This window comes from Oratosquilla oratoria, chromosome 18, assembly GCF_046742065.1.
Source record: "Oratosquilla oratoria isolate Oo_2021 chromosome 18, ASM4674206v1, whole genome shotgun sequence".
Lineage (NCBI taxonomy): Eukaryota > Metazoa > Arthropoda > Malacostraca > Stomatopoda > Squillidae > Oratosquilla > Oratosquilla oratoria.
Genome location: NC_134794.1, coordinates 16,801,251 through 16,823,610, shown reverse-complemented (window position 1 = coordinate 16,823,610; position 22,360 = coordinate 16,801,251). Strand labels below are relative to the sequence as shown.

General features: G+C 39.6%; 1 protein-coding gene across 3 annotated transcripts in view; it reads left to right on the top strand.

The window, feature by feature from the left end:
• LOC143035096 (uncharacterized) overlaps nucleotides 1-21,514 on the top strand; it is a 75,172-nt gene extending 53,658 nt beyond the window's left edge. For 2 of the 3 annotated variants that reach the window (XM_076201642.1, XM_076201643.1), the window contains exons 7-14: nucleotides 306-440; nucleotides 1,269-1,414; nucleotides 1,810-1,972; nucleotides 2,367-2,519; nucleotides 3,094-3,233; nucleotides 4,318-4,442; nucleotides 5,946-6,046; nucleotides 19,821-21,514. In XM_076201642.1, the coding sequence (XP_076057757.1) occupies nucleotides 306-440; nucleotides 1,269-1,414; nucleotides 1,810-1,972; nucleotides 2,367-2,519; nucleotides 3,094-3,233; nucleotides 4,318-4,442; nucleotides 5,946-6,046; nucleotides 19,821-19,955 (1,098 nt within the window). In that variant the 3' untranslated portion in view covers nucleotides 19,956-21,514. Of the gene's footprint in view, nucleotides 1-305; nucleotides 441-1,268; nucleotides 1,415-1,809; nucleotides 1,973-2,366; nucleotides 2,520-3,093; nucleotides 3,234-4,317; nucleotides 4,443-5,945; nucleotides 6,047-9,387; nucleotides 9,582-19,820 lie in introns of all 3 variants that reach the window. The other variant, XR_012967290.1, reaches the window with a different exon arrangement.
• The last annotated feature ends 846 nt before the right edge of the window (nucleotides 21,515-22,360 follow it).

The window sequence follows — 22,360 nt, the reverse complement described above, 5'->3', positions numbered from 1 at the left end:
ATCAGTGCCCTTGGATGACGAAATATACGGAGTGTGCAAATTATTTCATAGTCGGTATTGCTTGTTCCTCTAATTTTATTCATCACTAATTGCTGTAACTCTGATGCCGTCATTTTCCATTTAACCTTGTAGAAATACCATCCTTGCTTTAGACATGGTTATGAGTGGATTGTTGCTTATGGTTGATGTGCTTGAAATCATATTTGTAAGGATAATATCAGTAGCTACTGGCAACCTTGTCATAAACGTGTATATACACGTGTGTGTATGTATATAACTTTTTGCTTGCGCTAAAAATCTTTCAGGAACGTGGCGCCCGCTACACTCTGCTAATGCTGACAGATGAGCAGAAGAAGAAGGGCGTGATTGCTGCATCTGCTGGAAACCACGCTCTCGCACTCAGCTACCATGGACAAGATTTAGGAATTCCTGTTACAGTGGTGAGTTTAACATACACTAGACAGGGCCACTTACTCTTACTCTCTCTTAATCTGCTGGTTGTCAGGCCGGACGGCCCTTCACCGCTTTCACTATGCCTCTCCAGATGGTTCTATCCTCTGCCAATTCTTTCCAGTCCTCTCTTGGTGCCACCCTCTCCACGTCCTTCTTTCCCTATCCATCCATCTGTACCTGGGTCTCCCTACTGGTCGTCTGCCCTTTACTCCTCCTTCCATCACCTTCTTTGGTAGTCTGCCTCCATTCGTACGCAGTGTCCAGCCCACCTTGCTCTTCTTCCCCGTATTTCATCCTGAATGTACGGTTGCCGAGTCTGATCTCTAATTTCACTGTTATGTCTTCGTCTCCATTTCCCTTCTTCTTCATCATATACTAGGCCGAGGATTCTACTAGACAGGGCCAGCGGACACTTATACTAATATACCAAAGGCTGTCACCCTTTTGTAAGCGGAGTGGTCGAGTCAAAGCATACATCCGCTTCATATACATGGAAACCTTGTTGAACGCCCCATCCCATCTCAGCACCTTGTGGATGACGAGTCATCCTTGTCTCCCGCTACACTGACTGTAATGCACCGAGGCACAAACACCAGATATTTCATAATGTATGGTTATGCATACATATCCTTGTCCGTCTTTCATACCTCATGTATTTTTTTTCTGTTTATGTTTTAACTGATGCTACAGATTGTGTACATTATTTCGACATGCAAATACTTTACACACACTTATGTTTTTATTATTATCATTATTGATTATCATTACTATTATTATTATTATTAATTATCATTATTATTATTTATTATTATTAGGTGATGCCGCTCGTGGCGCCTATCATGAAGGTGCAGGCATGTCGACAGTATGGCGCCAACGTCATTGTTCGTGGGAATGACATTGGAGAAGGCCGAGTGTATGCTCTGAAGAAAGCAAAGGAAGAGGGCTTGCTCTACATCAACGGGTCAGTGGATTCCACGATTTATCATGAATACTCAAGTTAATTCATTGACAAAATGGAGTTATGAAACACAATTATATATATAATTTATTTCACTTTGTTAAAATCTAACATTTTTAATCATTATCAATGTATTGTTTGAGAGGTAAATATCGTTATTAGTTGAATACTAGATACAGAAATAGTTGTATTTTCTGGGAGGTATTGCTATATTTTTTCACATTAAAATGTGCTTCTTTGCTGATACTAGATTTTATTGATTTATTTATTTATTTTTGAGATTAACCACATTGTAAGTCTGGACGTGTTGCACCATTGTCTCCTTTTCATTCCCTGTAGTCACATGAACGTTGTTGGCAAACGACATCACAAATTTGAGATGTAAATGGCATTTGCAGATACGATCATCCCCATATCTTGGCTGGCCAAGGTACCATGGGACTGGAGATTGTGGAGCAGGTCAACAACATTGACGCCGTCGTAATTCCTGTCGGAGGAGGGGGTCTTATTGCTGGTGTTGCCCTAGCTGTCAAGTCCCTTTACCCCAACGTACAAGTTATCGTAAGTATGGCGAATGGAGTATCACCAAAGGCAAATACATGCTGTTGCACAGTCATCTTTAGAAAGGTCGTGTATATACAATATATTATATGATCAGAGGCCTCAGTCCACCCTTATAAAGGTGACCAATTCACAATACTGCGTACTTTTGTCTTGATTCTTTGTGTGAGATCAATATGAAAAGAAGGTATCCCTACTCCCCTTGCTTTGGGATATATGATGACAAAAGTCTTGTCCTCCACATCATACAAAAAAAATACGTGACTCGATCACCGAATAGATCATTTTCTTTTGTTCAAGCATAGAAAACGTAAGTAAACAGTTGTGATACAAGCAGCAACTCGACACTTCCTTTGATTCTTATGTACAATCGGGTTTCTCTCGCTGTTGCCAGGGTGCCGAGTCTGAAAGATGTGCAAGTTTCTCTGAAGCCATGAAGGCAGGTCGCCCCGTCTACACCAAAGCTGAAACAACCTTGGCTGATGGCTTGGCGGTGCCCACTGTTGGAGTCAACGCCTTCGAGACGGCCAAGGACCTAGTAGACAAGGTAGGTGAAGAAGAAGAATTGGGAATACCAAAGTGGTGCACATACGTGCGTGCGCTCACACACAAAACAGCGATACTGAATTTTTCGGCTCTGGGCGGGGCACGCGCTCTGATCGCCAAATTAGCGGTCGAACACGGTATCACTATATCATCAAGGTGCACGCACGTTTGATTGGTTGTGTGTATTGTATGTGTGTGTGTGTGTGATTCACCATGGTCTTGGACCACGTGTTGGACTGGTGATCGATAGCTATTTCCCTCACGGAAGAGAGCTCATATATAAGCGATCTATGAGTATTACTGCGACCTTACACCCACACACACACCCAACGAGAGTTGGAGTAACGACCCGGAGCGCAGCGATACAGAAATTATTTCAGCCCTTGACGGGATTCGAACCCGGACCGCTGTAGTGGCAGCCGGGAACTCTACCACTGCGCCACGAGTCGTGTGTGTGTGTGTGTGTGTGTGTGTGTGTGTGCTTATGTGCGCATACACATATTGTCCATAGAATTTTTCTCACATGTCATTCGCTCCATCTGAGTCTGTGCGTCTTTTGTTTATTTATTTACCAGGTGGTCACTGTGAAGGAAGAGTGGATCGCCATTGCCATTTTGAGACTGGTGGAGTTGGAGAAGGCAGTGGTGGAGGGTGCAGGCGCCACGGCACTGGCCGCTGTTCTCGCCGGACAACTGCCCGAGCTCGCCGGCAAGAGGTAAGGAACTTCTTCCCTCGTCAGGAGGCAGGGATCGAACCCTCATTCACTAATGAAGATTCACACACGTGGATAAAATCACTTGGCGGCAACTGTCGCAACAGGGTAACTGTCAGTTTGTGTGAAGGGTGTTTATTTTATTTTCCCTAGTTTGTCCTTCCCTCCTCCCTCCCTTTCACCCTGTTCCCCATATCCCAAATATTTACAGAAAAAACGCGCATGTGGCGTTTCTTAGTTGTGGGTTCGAATCCCGCACTCCTCCCCGATTCCCAGCAGTGACTATTACTTGCCCCAGCAGTCCCTATCATAAAAATAAGGCAAAGGTGACGACTTTGGCCCCAGCTACTCAGAGCCTCATGGCGTGGGCTCCCCACTTACTTCATGGGTCCACACGATCCTCCCCCGACACAAATATACGTTATTCTTATTACTTATTATAAATATGCATTACTATCTTAGTATTTTTTGCCTAATCATCTTACTTGAATATATGAAAATCAGCCAATTTCGGTATAATTTTGTACGCCAAAAATATGATTAGCCTATCTGAATTCATCAAGATCGCTTGTGTTTGTGTGTTAGTATGACATAGCTGTATGCACTGTACTTTATGTTTTGTACTGTATGACGCGCAGTGATGGAAATGAGTTTTGGGAAATAGGTAAACACGAACGACTGTTGCTAACATTTCTACTCGAAGGTCACGATGTCAACATTTAGCACAAAGACTAAACATGAAATAGGTAAATAGACAAATAAATAGATAAACAAATTAATTGTGACATCATGACAGGTGTATGAATGGTAAGAATGGAAAGACACAGTTGAGAACAAGAGACTTTATTCCTGACCGGTCTCGCCTTTGAGGCTTCTTCATTACCTCTGAAGAAGCCTCAAAGGCGAAACCGGTCAGGAATAAAGTTTCTTGTTCTCAATCATGTCTTTCCATTCTTACCATTCAAACAAATTAATAGATAGATAAAATAGTAATTGAGAGATAGATGTATCCCGTGCACACCCATTTCCATTGCTGGTTGTGTGCCCATGTCGTAATGTATGTAATAATGTGTGATGATCAATGCAGGGTGGTGATTCCTCTTTGCGGAGGCAATATCGATACGACCGTTCTCGGCCGATGTTTGGAGAGAGGTCTGGCAGCCGACGGACGACTCGTCAAGTTTACGGTCACAGTCAGTGACAGACCAGGAGGTACGATAATTATAGAAATTACTCCTACAAATTTCACTCTAAACGGTTTTCCTCTAGCTTCATTTTCTTCCTCTTGCATCTACCAATATTTTTCACTTCAATTTTTTATGGAAGACTGAAAACTACTTCCTGTAAATCGATTCAGATATTTCTCATTTTTATGTTTTGCGGAAGGCTGAAAACTGCTTCCTGTGAATTTTATCAATATGGTTTACTAATTTGCATATCAGGTTGCTACCTTGTGTAGTACTTAATTCACTCGTGTTGTTCCCTTCCCGTTTTTACCTCGTCTGGATGAAGCCCGGGGGCAAGGTATAGTTTGTGATCGAGTTTATTTATGTGTTTGATTATTAAGAATATTGCAGCAAAAATGTATTGTCAATTAACTCGAAACCTCCAGGAAAAGTGGTCAGTTGTCTGGATATGACACAAATAGATTTTGAGAATAATTGGATCAAGGTCAGGGTCAAGGTCACTGAAAATGCGAAGAAAACTTGGTCTGAAACTTTCTCAAAATTTGTCCAATTCACTTAAAACCAAGACCATCCATAAAAAAAAAATGAAATATGCATTGTTTTGAAGATTGGTGCTCAGAAATGGTAGATTACTCACAACTAGGGGAAGAATGAGATAGGTGTAATGATCGGCATTTAGGAAGTCATATATGGTCTTCCACTTGATATAAAGACCTTTGACCTTGAATTAGACCTTGAAAAATCACATTCAAAGTCATAGATGTTTAAAGGACTGTATATTATCAGTGGCTTCTGATAGAAAGATGTTTTCTATTGTTAACATGCAGGAAGCTGTACATGGTATTCAATGATCTTCACCTTGATCAGTATCAACCTGCAGTAGAATAACTGTTACAAAGAACTTTTTTTCTTCACTGTGCAATTTTTCCATGCCTTTTGCACGGGAAAAGCAAGCTGACATCAGCAAATTAGATAACCATTCAGCAATCCACTCTTATCTTTCCCTCTTTTTACCTTAATAAAGATTCCCAGTATCTCACTCACAAATTTGAGTCACTTCACTGTAATTTCACTCTTCTGCTTGTTGTTTCCTCATCTGAATTCTTCAGTATACAGTTGTAATAAATTGACTTATATTAGGCTTCACGGGAAGACATGAGAAAGGTGGTGATCAATGTGCATTGAGTTTATTGGTAAACTTTAATTCATGATTTCTTGATGAATATCTCAGGTTGGATACTGTGTTTTGTCTTGTGTGCTCAGTATGGTACATAAGCATAAATTTTTTTGAGTAGTTTTGATATCAGTTTTTTTTTGTATAGTCAATCAAGACAATTGAAAGTCTGGCAAGACTTTTCAGTTTCATTTCCAACTCTTGTTTTGTCTTGTGTGCTCAGTATTGTATATATATCAATAAAAAAAAAATTTCTATATTTTTGATATAATTTTTTTTATTTGGTATAGTCAATCAAGACAATTGAAAGTCTGTCAAGACATTTCAGTTTCATTTCCAACACTTGTTTTGCAGGAATTGCTGAGCTCACTCGCCTGATGGCCAACCTTGGAGTCTCCATCAAAGACATGCTCCATGAGAGGGCCTGGATTCGCAATGACATTTTCAGTGTTGAGGTAAGATCATCACATACCTTTCATATGATTTTCTTTCAGCTGGTTTTGTTAGCGCAGTATAATGTTAGGCAATAGATACTTGAAAAATATTGGGTATAACTCTTGTTGATCAAAATTCACTGTTTAATTCTCATGTAATAGTTGTAATGTTGATATACAGTGTGATACTTGTATGGAGGTTGCTTAGATTAACAAATAAGAAATGAATGCCTAACTAACAAAGTAATAAACCTTGAGTTTGTGTTGTCAGGTAGTGCATTTTAGTAAGTGTGGAATCTTTAGAATACAAACATTAATTAAGGTATTGAGAGGAAAGACACATCTGAAGTATTAATCCATGTTTTAGGACAATAACAGATGTATTTTACCAATACATAATTAGTATAACGGTCATTGTGTGTGTCTATGTTCATGTGTCAGTGTGCAATTTGCAAGTACTTTCACAAGTTTGTAAATAATATTTGACATTACGCCTTCTTAGAACCTCCTATTACATAGCAGATCACCATAATGAGTCCTGGTTTAGTTTTGTAAAGATGAATTTGATATTTTTTTTATTAGTGGCAGCCTACCCCATGCAAAAGGTTATCAGTCAAACAATACAGAAAGGATTATGTAGCTCACAAAACCCCAGCAGTATGAGAGGATTGGATTGGTTTCCTCACCTTTCTCAAAAGGGTAAACTTAAACATAAGGCTAAAACTTCCCTCACTTCATTTGTATTTTAGTTATCTCTTTTCTCTCATTATGTTCATAGTCACTATCCATCTAAAATTAGTTGGTCTGTGCCTCTCTTCCTTAGGAGACCAAGCAACACTAGATACTCTGAAACATCTCACCCTTTTCTCTGCAATCATCTTTTATAAGAGCCAACAGATATCCCCTTTGTGTCTTTCCTTCCACTATGAGGCCCTGCAGCTCTCTTCCCCTTTACACTTTTCCACATGATTATGACTTAGATTCTTTCAAAAAAGGAATTTTAAGACACTTCACACTATCACTTGACTTTGAATTTACATGTTCTTGTTCTTTTCTTTTGAAGGAGCCCTGTATAGGTATTTTACATGCTCATATTGACCAATCAAGGCACTGTTCATCATCTCTTCTTGCACCTTTGGCTATATTTTCTCCATGTTCTTTGTTGGACCCCAGCTTCCTCTAAACTTCTTCTCTCCATAGACTTTAGATTCTCTCCCCTCTTTTTTTAATTCTCATCACCACTGTTATTGACATTCCACTTTCACTTTCATTTTCTGGCATATTTCTTAAAGACATTATTGTCAATGTCTGCATTTCTCTCCACTGTCTCCAATGAACACATCTGCAAAGAATGTATCCCTGTTGTGTATGCATACAATCACCATTTTCATACCATCCATTCTCACATTTTCATACATCTTATAATCATTTATTTTTCTGTCCTCATTGGCCCATTTCCAAACATTCATTCTAAACAACAGACACACACTTCCTAAGTCCATTCACCTATACCCTCTTATTCCCTCCACCTTCCATTCACCTTTACTATACACTTTTATTCCACTCTTAACAAGGATGTCCAAGCTATTCTCTTCCACCATTTGCTGTCTTTCTTCTTTCATACATTGTTACATCCACACATATTCATACAGTCAGTTTTCAGGATCCAAGGCCCTTTAGTAGTTACCAAAGTGATGGCCCCTCAGTCTTTCATCAGTGCTTTTCTTTTATCAAATTATTTTTCAAGAGGTGAGTTTACTAGCATTGAACATGCTCTATCCCTTGTAGTACATATCTCTTGATATACAAAAAGTACACAGGTGGTACTGGAGTTAAGGGTAAATAAAGAGATGGGATCATAGTGGTAGTAAAAGAGAAGTTTTAGGAGGTTAGCAAGAGGGAGGGAGAGTAGAAGGTAAAAGTGACTCAGCATTCTCATTAGTCTCCAGTCATGGAAAAAATGCTCTTAAACTGTGGTCTGTAATGTTACTAAAGTCCCAAATGTGTTGACTGTGTAAGACCTATACAGTCAATATTCCATGCATATACATACACATATACAATACATATGTACAAATGAATACATTGAACCAAACCAGGGGTGTAGCCAAGTTTTTTGAGCATTTGTGCATGTCTGATCCTTCAAGTAGTCAGCTCCCACTGGGACACAGTTGTTGATCCTCCCTTATATGGTTATCTCCACAAGAGACAACCCTCAATGGTGGAGACAAAGAGAATGCCCACAGAGCTCATGTATGGGGCAAGGAGACCAATCCAGTCAAGAGCTGTCTGGAATGAGCAGGGTGACTGGGTGGGAACTTGCATGGAATAACCATGGGGAATGACGTTGGTGTGCAAATGAAGCAACATGCTCCCTGGTGTATGTTCTTCATTGATATATGTATTTGTGTTTGTATATGCCTGTATGTGTATAAATTTAAACTTTTATGTCATGATAAATAACTTTTTCTAACATGGAATGTTTTTTTTTTTTTTAACTTTTGTATTGGAGCATTTTGATTAACAGAACATGAAGTTGTGCTGACAATTTTAAAGTGACTAACTAAAGCACAAAATGAAATCTACAGGAATGGTTATTGTATATGCATTATATTTTTTAAACTGATATATCCTCAAATGACAATTGTTCATGGCCATGTGACACCACTGAACTATCAATTATGTGCAGAGTATATGGGATTCAGTGATCTTTGCCAATCCCAGTAATGTGTAGTAGAACTGAAATACTTGTACAGGATACTTTGAGGATGGAATAAGCAAAAAAGGATTTGATGACAGCCGCCAAAGTGTGGACGTGACCACAAATGTATTGGCATTACATCAGAGGGCTCAATCATCTGACAGAAGGATAAATGGGTGACCCCTCTATGCGTCTCTCTGTGTCTGCTTCACGTTGCCAGTGCTTGGGATGATCATGTGCGGCTCTTTGTGTTGGATACTGTTATTCAATGTTGTCTTTGGTTTCGTGAGAGGGTAGGGAAGCATGTTAAGACTACTGTGGCAGAAGCTTTACTAATGTTGTGGAGGAATATTATAACACCACTCCAGATTCTACTCATGCAGCTTGGGTGCTATTCATGCTACATGGTCATAATGCTTGCATACAGGAAACGAGAAGGTGGTGGTGAGGAGGATGCCTAGAAAATATTTGATGCTTGAATTTGTTCATTCATGTTCATTGTTCACTGAGGGAAATGATACCCAGAATGCATTGGCATGGCAGCCTCTCAACACCACCTCTCGGCTTAGTTCTAGAGTTAGATTATGTATACATGAGCGCGATCCAAGGTGCAGTGCCTTCTTACTCAATTGTTGTGCTGCTGCCGGCGCTGCTTGAACAGGTGAAGGTGCTCTGCGAGACCAGGGATTACGAGCATTCAGAAGAACTCCGCCAAGCTTTGCACCAGCGGTACAAGAAAGTGCGCTTTGGTACTCTCTACAATGCCCTGATGGAGGACAACGAGGATCTCCACTAAAACCCCCACAGTTTCGCTACCACCCTTCCACTTCTCCCTGCTCCTCCTACTCTTTATTGGTGAGGGATGCAGCAGGAGTAGGTGTTGCTTGTGGTGATACTTGTTTGCTTCATCTTCATATCCAGTGCTATCTTGTTGCCTCTCTTGAAAGCTGATAAACACATTTATGTATCCCATCTGCATGATCAATGAACTTCTAACAAACTTCAGATCTATACTAAATTCACCGTAACATTGTATAACTAAAAGATGCTATCTATATACCAACAGTCAAATAATTTGTTAATTTATGAATGAATACTATAATACTAAAACTAATATTCTTGTTCATGCCAACAATTTGATCGAAGCCAAAGATGAATTGTTATTACTGAAATTAATTAAAGTTATTTGATTTAAATTAAATTGCAACTTAATCCTACTAGTTTGTATAAAATTTGAATTAGTTTTCTCACTTGGAATTCTAGTTGAACTTAAAATCTAGACTTTTTTCATAGGCCTAAATCTCTATAATTTTACTCTGTATGTGTATATAATATATATACACACACACACATACATACACATGCTCTACATTTGATGAGGATCATATGTCATATTAACATGTGTTTTATTCTTTGAGTGCATTGTTGAAGATGAAGCAAACATTTGATGATGTAGTCATAGCCTTACTCTTATGATTAATCTCTTCAGCATGGTGATGCTCTCTTAGCTGAATAACGTTGTCTCATGGCAACAAAAAGAAAAAACTATGTGACACATCACCATGTCAAACATGTTGAGAAAAGAATTAAACTGTTCATTGTGGTGATGCTCCCCAAGGTGATTTGAAATGAGTGTCGACCAGGCTAAGAGTATTTATTGTCAACATGCTGAAGGGGTTGATTGGTATGGAGTCTCTAGAGTTTTAGTCTAGATGCTTAATGTTTACCACTATTCGAGCTCTGTTCCTTAAATTGGATACATTCCTTTGACTTTATCTTCAGTTATCTATTATATATATATATATATATATATATATATATATATATATATATATGTATATAATATGTATATATATAGATATATATGTATATAGTATGTATATATATAGATATAGATATATATATTATAAATATATATGTATATATATATATACACAAATATATATATATATATATATATATATATATATATTTATATATATATATTATAAATTTATATATATATATATATATATATATATATATATATATATATATATACATATATATGGAAATAAACTCATCTGCTGGGACTCGAACCCCCTCCAGAGCGGAATGCTTCATATAAAGCGAGGACTGTACCGCCTGTACAGCTGACAGCAGATGAGTTTATTTCCAATTGTCAAAATGACACACATATATACATATATATATATATATATATATATATATATATATATATATATATATATATATATATATATATATATATATACACACACACACACATGTGTACATATATATATATATATATACACACACACACACATGTGTAACATATTTCACGAGTCTTCCTTCTGTTATCTGTTTTTTTCTCGCCGGTGTCCTTTTATCTGCTCTTCTTGTGGGTGTCTTCTTTTCTTTCACTTTCCTGACAACTGATGATTTTTTTTTTTCCAATTATGTCTTCCCTTCATCTATTTTTCTTAATATTTTCTCGTCCTTTTATTCTTCCTTCTTGTCTTCCTTTATTTTTTTCCTTTAATTTTGTTGACACCTTAGGATTATATTTTTTCATTTTTTTCCTTCCTCCATTTCTTCTTTAATCTTTCTTAATATTTCATTATTTCTTTAATATTTAATATTTTTTCAATATTTTCCCCCTTATTCATCTTCCTTTGTTTTGCCTCATGTTTTCATTTTAATTTTCTCTTTTTTCTCTTCTTCCTTCCACTTCTTTCTCTTCTTACTTCCACTTCTTTCTCCTTTTTTTTCATTTTGCTTGTCACATCGTAATTTTCATTGTCATAGGTGTTGGCCACATTATTTGTGATACAATGGATGAAAATAATTACACTGCAGAAGACGCACAGATAGCTGCTGCATGATGAGTGAGGCGTTTGTTTGTGTGAGGGGCTATCCGATTCGTCATTATCGCGAAGGTGTCACCCGATTCTTTTGAACCCGAATCCAGAATTAGAATTATTCTCCATATCCGGACAATTTGGCAGTCTGCCATAAGTGTGTGTATATATATATATATATATATATATATATATATATATATATATATATATATATATATATATATATATATATATATTCATCTTTTCAACCACATCAATTTTCACTTTAATTCCATGCCATCACAGTCGAGACTGACAAGGAGCCTGATAGAAGCATATACGGAAACTGATACGTAGTCATTCTAAGGACTCGAACCCAGCTGAGACGTAACAAGTACTTAGACCACTGCGCTATGAAGAGGAATAGCGCAATGGTCAAGTCAATGGTCAATTGGTACGTCTCAGCTGGGTTCGAGTTCTTAGCTTAACTACGTATCATTTTCCGTATATGCTTCCATCGAGCTCCTTGTCAGTCTCGACTGTGATGGCATTATAGAATTGAATTGAAAATCAATGTGGTTGAAAAGATGAATATCTATGTACTGTCGAAAGTTGATCGTAAAATAAAACTGAAAATAAATTAATCCAAACCGCGCGGACAAAATGTTGAATTCCGGCAAAGGTGGTTCTGCGAGAAGCCGCGAGAGCGCGCCACCTTCTGCCTCAGCTTACGTTTTCACGTGAAGGGCTCTAGGTGCCCCACATCTTTCATGTTTTAGTTCTAAGATGATGGACCACGTACTCTGTCATTTGGTACCGATTCTCTTGTGGCAGATACTGGAGGGGATTACTGTCCATAGAAACACGAGCTTCCACAGGATTTTTTGCAAGGATGAAGTAGCAAACTGACGGCAGACTTACACTTTGTAAATTGCACATGATGCAAAATTACAAAAGTTCCCTGGCACTGTAAATAGCGTGAATCACACAACCAGTTTGATCAACCTACGACACTAATGCAGGCAATACATACAATTAAAACACATTCGACGTAATCAAGAACACTGATGTCACTTTTCAAAAGAACACAAGACCACGAAAAGTATGTTCGGGGTATCGATTCGCTAAAGCTTAGGCCATTTTGCCAAGATAAGCTCTCTTGATATGCGCCTGGTCTCTTCACACATATCAATGGCGTATCAGCGTCGTATCCGCTCAGTCCGTCAATGTCAGTGAAAATATGAATATCGTTATTTTGAACTAGGCTGACGCAATCACACTGTCCGTTGCAGTACCGTACCGTACCCTGTTTGGACTCTTAGTATCAGTTTAGTCTTCATGGCGAGAAGTTAAATAGCATTGCCTTTTTTTTCTAATCACAGACGTCAGACGAATGTTGGAGACACATGCTCTTAATACCTACCAACCTACCTATCTATCTACCTACCCAACCTACCTATCTACCTACCCAACCTACCTATCTATCTACCTACCCAACCTACCTACCCAACTTACCTACCCAACCTACCTATCCAACCTACCTACCCAACCTACCTACCCAACCTACCTACCTACCTACCCAACCCACCTACCTACCTACCCAACCCACCTACCTACCTACCCAACCCACCTACCTACCTACCCAACCCACCTACCTACCTACCCAACCCACCTACCTACCTACCCAACCCACCTACCTACCCAGTCTACCTACCAACCCAACCTACCTACCTACCTACCTCTTGGGGATCGGTGCCACCTGCGTAGAGCCGGTGGCCAGGGCTGGTTGCCGCTGTTTGGCCCCCAACTCTTCACGGTGCGGCCACCACCCAGCACTTCTAAGCTACCAGAAGAGGCTGAATGACCGCATTGTGAACAGCTGCCCAGGATGTAACACTTCACCCCATACCATACAACACATAATTGAAGACTGCATTATACACAATCATGCACGCAAACAACACAACATACACTCTATAAAGGATTTGTGGGAAAACCCAGTTTCGGCTGTGGCATTCCTTGGGGAGACGGGACTGCTTGGACAGACAGTCTAGGGAACGACAACAACAACCTACCTACCTACCTACTAAGTATTTCAGCGGCTTTGACCCATCGTTTTTCGCTCATATTTCCGAAATAACCATTCACATCAGTATGATATATTAGCACAGCTTAATTCACACCCGGCCATAATTTTTGACGTTAGAGTGCATTTACAAGTGTATTTAATTACGGCGTTTACTCTTGATATTAAGTGTGTCGTAGCCGACACCCGTGAAGTAAATCGAACAGGTGAAGTCGTGACGTCATCACAAACTACCTCGTGTATCCCAACATCACTTGTTCGATTTACTTCACGGGTGTCGGCTACGACACACACAATATCAAGAGTAAACACCGTAATTAAATACACTTGTGAATACACTATAACGTCAAAAATTATGGCCGGGTGTGAATTAGGCTGTGCTAATATACCATGCTGATGTGAATGATTATTTCGGAAATATGAGCGAAAAACGATGGGTCAAAGCCGCTGAAATACTTAGTACCTACCTACCTACCCAACCCACCTACCTACATACCTATCCAACCTACCTATCTACCCAACCTACCTATCTACCCAACCTACCTATCTACCCAACCTACCTATCTACCCTACCTATCTACCCAACCTACCTATCTACCTAACCTACCTAACCTACCTACCTACCTAACCTACCTATCTACCCAACCTACCTACCACCTACTACCTACTACCTAACCTACCTACCTCTAGTGTGCATCACACTTTCCATGAAGGAACGGAATAGAGGAGACAGGTTGACCTCGCCGACCGAACCCACCGACCGGAGTCGCTGACCGTATTCGCCGAGCGAACTCCCCAAAGAACTCACCGACCGGAGTTGCTGACCAAAGTTGCCGATCGAAGTAGCCAACCGAACTCACCGACTGAGTTCACCGACCGGAGTCGCTGACCAAATTCGCCGAGTGAACTCGTCGATCGGAGTAGCAAACCAAACTCGCCGACTGAACTCACCGGCCGGAGTCGTTCATGCTCAGCCTTTTCCTCTTCAGAAATGATTATGGCAGTCGTTGCCAATTCTACGTCTGAAATTTTTGCCATCTTGGAAATCACTTATTTCGCGCTGGACGGAGTCACTACGGATGTATGTGAATAGACGTCACTGAAGCGTCACGGATTCAACTGACACGCCACCGATATGTATGAATCGACCTTAATTAGTCTTAACAGGGTAACCGGCAACGGCTTCCGGATTCTCAGGGAAGATTTATTATCATTATTACTATTATTATTAATATGTAGTGAATGTAGTAGTTTCAGAGGGATTAGCTTGTTAAGTGTAGTTGGGAAGGCTTATGGGAGGATCTTGATTGAGAGGATTAGGAGAGGAACAGAAGGAGTAATTGGTGAGGAACAGTGTGGATTTAGGACAGGTAGAGGTTGTGTAGATCAGATCTTTGTGGTAAGACAGATATGTGAGAAAGCTATAGGAAAGGGGAAGGATGTTTTTTAGGCTTTTATGGATCTGGAAAAGGCTTACGACAGGGTAGACAGAAAGGCACTGTGGGAGGTTATGCAGATATACGGCATAGGAGGAAAGCTTCTGGGAGGTGTCAAGAGTTTTTATGAGAGTAATAGAGCTTGTGTCAGGATTGGAAATGGAGAGAGTGGTTATAGGTAAAGGTGGGACTTCGTCAAGGATGCGTTATGTCGCCCTGGCTGTTCAACTTATACATGGATGGGGTGGTGCGAGAGGTAAATGCTAGGGTAGTGGGTCAGGGGTTGGAGATGGTTAAAGAAAATGGAGAAAAGTGGGAGGTGAGCCAGCTGTTGTTTGCGGACGACACTGCGCTTGTGGCAGGATCGGAGGAGGGATTGAGGAAGTTGGTGGCAGAGTTTGGGAGAGTATGTGATAGAAGAAAGCTAAAGATAAATGTGGGTAAAAGTAAGGTGATGAGATGTACAAGAGGTGAAAGTGGCATTAGAGTGGAAGTGAGCATTAAGGGAGAGCGACTGGAGGAAGTGGATAGTTTTAGATACTTGGGTACAAATGTGGCAGGAAAAGGTGGAGTGAAAGTGGAGGTAGAATGTAGATTGAGAGAAGCGAGTAAATGCCTTGGTGGATTAAAGAGTATAATGAGGAATAGACATTTGGGAATGGATGATAAGAGGAGACTGTATGAAGGAGTGATTGTGCCAACAGCACTGTATGGGGCAGAAACATGGAACATAAGAGAAGAAGAGAGAAGGAGTTTGAATGTGTTTGAGATGAGGTGTCTGAGAAATATGACGGGGGTTACTAGGCTAGATAGAGTGAGAAATGAGGAGGTGAGGAGGAGAACAGGGGTGGAAAAGGAGCTGGGAGATAGGGTTGATGAAAGAATATTAGGATGGTTTGGACACATAGAAAGAATGAGTGAAGAAAGACTAGTAAAAGAGGTATGGAAGGCAGATGTGGAGGGAGTGAACATGAGGGGACGTCCTAGGATGAGGTGGATGGATGGGGTGAAGGGGGCTTTGGGGAAGAGGGGAATGTCTGTTGAGGAAGGACGGGAGAGGACAGAAGACAGGGGTGAATGGAGAATGGTTGTATATGGATGATGTTGTGATTGCATGAGGTGGAATGGGCGGGGGGATGGGGGTGAGGTAGTATGTGTGAGCAAAATTTGACGCAGCCCGAAGGGATTTCTCCCCGTCTTCTCCTTTTATGCAATGGGGGGACGGAGAGGGGGGGTCGCCGATCTAATGAAGCGGCCTTGCTGTGGATGTGCTGTGTCTTGCGACACTGCTTCTGACCCAGGGCAGTGGACAAGGTGCAGGGATGACCCGTCATCCAGGAGGTGCTAAGATAAGATGGAGGGTGGAGAGGTGTGGAGTGTATTCAGGGATGGAATGGGTGGAAATTATTTTATGCCTTTTCCTTTTTGGCTACCTCCCTTGTAAGGGAGAAAAAGCCTTGGTATATGTATGTATTATTATTAATATTATTATTGTTATTATTTTATATATATATGTGTATTTTTATTACTACTACTACTACTACAACCACCACCACCCGAAGCAGTGGGGAATGGTGCATTTTGTTTCCATTGTGGTGTGAATGTCCGGGGCGTTTCGTGTCCGGTGCAAGTCCAGGTGTGTTGTGATAAATTATATTATTTCAAATCTAGAATTATAGTCGAGCAGTGTGTGTGTGTGTAAGTGTAGTCTGTTTGGGTAGATGCTAGAAAAACCATGGTTTAGTATTGGGTTTTGGCTGTCTTGCAGTGTTTGTTTTGTGTTCTTTGTGTGTGTGTATTTATATGTGCATTGAGAGACTCGGTATTGGTCCTGATATGTTTTGAGCAGGAAGGTGCGGGAACAGACTTCCGTGTTTATTGTTGTCATTTAGTACAGAGACCGCACCGTACCCAGGGGATAGTCCGTTTGACCTGCAGGGGGCCATCGTGGCTGAACACAAATTTCTTGTGCTGTTGGACTTGGATTTTAGAGAACCAGACTGCACATTTTAGCACGAAATGCGCATTCAATGCTTGTGGTCCAGCGTCTTGATTTCTTCTCTTGTTCAAAGTTCCCATTTGTCGAAGTTCAGAAAACGTTTAAAATCCCCGGTTTGCTTTCCTTGTCTTAGAGGGGGTTTACATGGTCCGGTTCGTCGAACGTGGTTCGACAGACACGTGTTTAAAGTGATGTGGGAACGTGTGAACGGAGTATTTGGTTGTCGAACACGTTGGTTAAACCCCAAATACCCCGTTCACACATCACTTCAAACACGTGTCTGTCAAACCGCGTTCGACGAACAGTCAGTCCGTGTAAATCCCTTCTTATTCTTTTTGTGTGTGTGTGATGGAGAGTTTTTATATAGTTGAGCCTTTGTGTGTAGGAAAACGTTTTGCATCCAGGAGTACCATGGCAAGTTGCACATTTCCCTAACTTCTGAAGTATCAAACTTAAGGTGTCCCAGAAGAAGATCGACATATTTCTTTTGTTTCTTTTACCGTATTTCGTTTCTACTTTGTATATATTTATTCCCTCGTTTATTCTCTGTGTTTGCGTAATGCTGCAAGGTTGTTCCTCTTCTAGCTTTTTTTTTACTTATCCAATTATCTGTTATTGATATTTATTTATTTATTCAGAAATTAGTTACGTTTTCAGAAATCATACACAAAAGCGATGACACAAACTCCACAAAGTCGAATCAAGAATATCGACAACAAAAACGGTAATTCGGGGATCTGGAAATTCGGATTTAATCAAAATTAGCAAACCCATTCACAGTAGGATTTGCTAATCTTTACAAGAAGATTATTGGGTTCGTTATTCTTTACATGAGAGTGATCACATTTGCTACTGTAATCATGAACTCAAATTTACCAGACATTTCAATAATCGCTTGCCTTTCAAAGGTTCTCATCACTAGTTAACCTTTATGAAATTACTTAAACTGCTGGTTAAGTAACAATCATTCCATGAACTGCTAACATTCAAAGCTTCTGTTCACTGGTTAACCTTTATGAAATTAATTAAACAGCTGGTTGAGTAATAGAGCAACCATACCATGAACTGTTTACTTTCAAAGCTTTTGTTCGCTAGTTAACTTTTATGAAATTACTTAAACAGTTTTTTCAGAGAAGTATGCACGAGACTTTTTATGCTGAATCCTATATAACACGGTGGACCTGGGACAACAGTTTAAATTGATGAAGTATGCGGTAACACTGCGCACGGTTTGCTTAGAGGGTAGCGGGTCAGAGGCAAAAACCAACACATGTTATCTAATACGAGTGGCCATACCGGACGCAGGTAGCAGTTTCCATCCAAGCTTATTCGCTACCCGCGTCCGGTATGGCCACTTGTATTAGATAACATGTGTTGGTTCTTGTTTCTGACCCGCTAAGCATCCCACTACCCTCCCAGCAAATCGCGTGCAGTGATGCCGCACCCTAAAACTCAAGTTTAGGTTTTTGGGTTAGTAGATAGTACATCACCAATTGGGTACATAGAAAATTGAACATAGAGACCAAGAGAAACTCTTGCCAATAATACAAAAAGTTGTGAGACTTGGATCAAATATTAACAGCGATGAATGGCGAACTTACAGAATTATAGCTAATATAATCCAAACTATCATCACGAAATGGTCAACCAGTTCATTGGCCCGCAGACAGGCATTCACACACAACATACAGAATCATACTGGGCAAAACATAAGGCTAAAAGTAAGAACATGCGAGGCAAATTTCTACCTGGATATTTAAATCGGTTCGTGTGGATGGAACGAAATAATGTTAACAGGTTACCAGTGTTCTGTAATGCAATGGCCATACTCCTTTCAATAAGAGAGCTATTTCAACTTTTTCGTGGAAAGTGAATAATATGTTATTTTAATTATCCATTTATCAATAAACGAGTTCATATGTTAAAAGTTTCCTCTTCTTTACTGAAAGATATTTGTTCATTATTCTTTATATGGGGGTAATTGTTTTAATTTTTGCGTTTCTTTTTACGTGTATTCCACGACCTTTTTCGTATTTTGTGACGTTATGTCGATAAGACTCCACAAGACACCTGAAACGCACGCAATGCTTTTTGTGCACAAGATTAATGTTTTTACAGTTCATCTCTTGATGTAATTCACCAGCACGTACTAATGTATACAACAGACTCTTGGCAACTTCAAATGCTTTCTAATCAAAACAGCAATTACAAACTGCGTTATTGCTAGAAGTAAAGGTCAGTGGTGAGGTTTTCTTTTCTTCCTCATAAAACACTTTCTCAGTATCGAGACCTGTCTTCCTCGGTTATAACGGACTTTTTCATTTTACAACTGAGTCCCTAAATTGGTGTTGACAGTGAAAAATGTAACGACGTTTACGACTGGACTGCTGATCGTGACTTTCAGTTCAGTGTTTTGTGTTTCATTGACATTGACTTCATAGGTGTAGAAAACGGCACTCAAGTGAAGACCAACAACCCCATAGCCTGCACAAATCTAACTAGAATAAAAATGTAAGTATACAAAGTCTGTCGACTCGTGCAGGGAAGAGGCGGGGCTTAAGAATGGCGTCACGTCGGCTTATGTGGATTCAAACTTACAGTTGGATGACGTCTTGTCGACTCCGACGACGTTTCCAACGGAAGTGGACAAACTTTGTATACTTACATTGGCACTTGAACCATTGTCTGTTGCCAAATAGTCTTCGTTGACATTTTTCTTTGATAATAACGATTCTTTTCTTACCACAGGTAAAAGTGATGGCTGAAACCCGAGGCCTTGACCACTTTCTTGAGCTGAAGTCTAAGCTAGAAGACACATACGAATACGTAAGATTTGCAATCCCAAGCAATGTGGCCAAGGATATTGAAACATTGGACATTTAGGCTTTTGGTGACACTGTTGAATGGATATTATGATTATCAGTTGAGTCCAGTTGAACAGTTGTAAGTCGTCTCCAAATTGACTGAGGAAATACTGAAACATAAATGATATTGTATTTTGCAGGTGGCCATGAATGAAATTGTTGTATTTTTTGTCTTCCATGTTGAAGGAATATTTTTAAGTGTACCAAATAGGCAAACGAAAAAATGTGAAAACACGTCGCTAGGTATTGATCTTGTTCTATGTATCCTCTCTAGTGAAGAAGAAAAAAAAACGTATTAGTCAATGATCAGATAGACATCCGCTATTTTGTTTACAAAATATCCATTGGAGACATTACTTCAGCCTGAAACTGAAATTTCTCTGATCCTCAAGGATTTCAGTATATCTCTAGAAAGTGTTTATAGCAAGTGGGAGTTAGCACAAGCATGTACACAGTCACCCTTTATGTACTAATCACACTTTACCAATTTAATTTAGAAACATCAATTGTTGACAAATTCTGATATTCAGATTTTGTTTCATCCATTTGGCTTTTCATTTTTTTTTAATTCAAGTTGCCATAAAGGAAATTCTATCAACTTAACCTCGCTTTCATACCTCTCCCTAATCACCATTAACTACTTCTGACTCCTAACCTCCGTTAAATACCTCCCATCTCGTTACCAACCCCCCCGTGACCCTTTCGTAATATTACGTTTACTTTAAACCCGTTCAGGAACCTTACATTCATTATGCTCATAGCAATCTAAATACGACTACCCGCATTTCCAGTACATGATACACCATATGACATTTTTCTACGTCACTTTACAGACATCCTGACATCTTTTTCAAGAACTACAAACTCCAGTCTCTATGCAGAGCTTCGGGTCTATAAGTTTGTTTCGTATTAAGTGAAGAGTAGTTCCCTTCTTTGTTAAAGTAATGTCATTCACAATACAGCCCCCCCCCCCTCTTCACTGTCAGGCGGCTCGATTAACCTTTTGTAATACTTAATAAACTCTTCCAGTCGTTTTTATACTAGGAATATGAACTGAAAAAGACATCAAGGTTATTGAGAAAATAGCCTCTGGAAAACAAGTTCACTTAACCGACTTCAGAAGTGTCCAGTTATTCAGTATGAGCTGGGGAAGATGTCTAAGCCATTTACGAAATAGCTTCTGTGAAATCAGCTTCCTTTTCTGACTTCGGAATCGCTCGGTCTCGTCACAGATGTTGTACAGAGTCCTGTATGGTGTACGTGTCTCATTTGTGGAGTGACTTGCTTCGCTCAGGGACTCTGAGTGAGGTAGAGTCCAATGCCACGTGAATTACTTTGACCAACTTTGCTCTTTTAGCTCTCTTCCTATGCGACCCTTCCCCACCTACCTCCCTCCCTCTTTTCACTCTTTTCCTCAAAGTTACTTATCCGAAGTATACAATCGTATGCCTACTGCCATATAGTAATCTTGAAACAATTTTGCATCTCTTCCTAGTTTCCGTTTCCAGGAGTCGGCTGGTACGCTCTCTCCTTCTCTTTCTTCCTCTGGATGGTTATGAAGATCTGATATCTTTCCACTTTCCAGTGAATAGGTAGTTTGCAGGTCGTTTCGTTTATGGCAATTTCAACCCGAAACGGTGACGTTTTCTTATGTTATTTGATTCTTGTGTAGACGAAAAAAGCATATTTCCTCCACCTCAACCAATATATTCAATTTGCATTGCTACATCAAAGAAGAAATACAAGAAATGTCCCCATCTACAATTTTATGTATTCAGCAAGGATTGTAAATATTGGGAACATTTCTTTTGTGATATTTGCCTTTTGTCTTTTGTTTTCACACCCAAGTAGGAGGAAGTTGATATTTGTGTTAGAGTCTTGCTCGTTTCACCTACGATTTCCGAAGTGCACTATTGCCTTCTACACTCTTGAAAAACTTACAGTTTATTGTTAAGTTCTCACATGTAGTTAAAAAAACAATTTCGATTAATTTTCCCTAAGCCTCACGCCAAACTACTGTTGTAGCTAGTAAGAAGGAGGATATATATATATATATATATATATATATATATATATATATATATATATATATATATATGTATAATGTGGAGGTGATTTGCACACAAGTCTTAGTGTCCCACTGTACTATTCCGGACATCTGAACCATACCCATGGCAGTCAGTACTATGCAAATATATATTTCGTTGCTGATACATTGACGTAGTTAAAAATATATAATATTAAGGGACCTACTGTACATAGAAATACATTCAATACTCAACAACGGAAACTATATTTGCATAATTCCGATGTATGTCATATGCGATGGTTGGGTATCGACTACCACTTTTTTTTTTCTGTCCGTACAAACCTGAACTGTCGCAACAAATACACAAATATATTTTTGTATAAGAGCACTCCTTA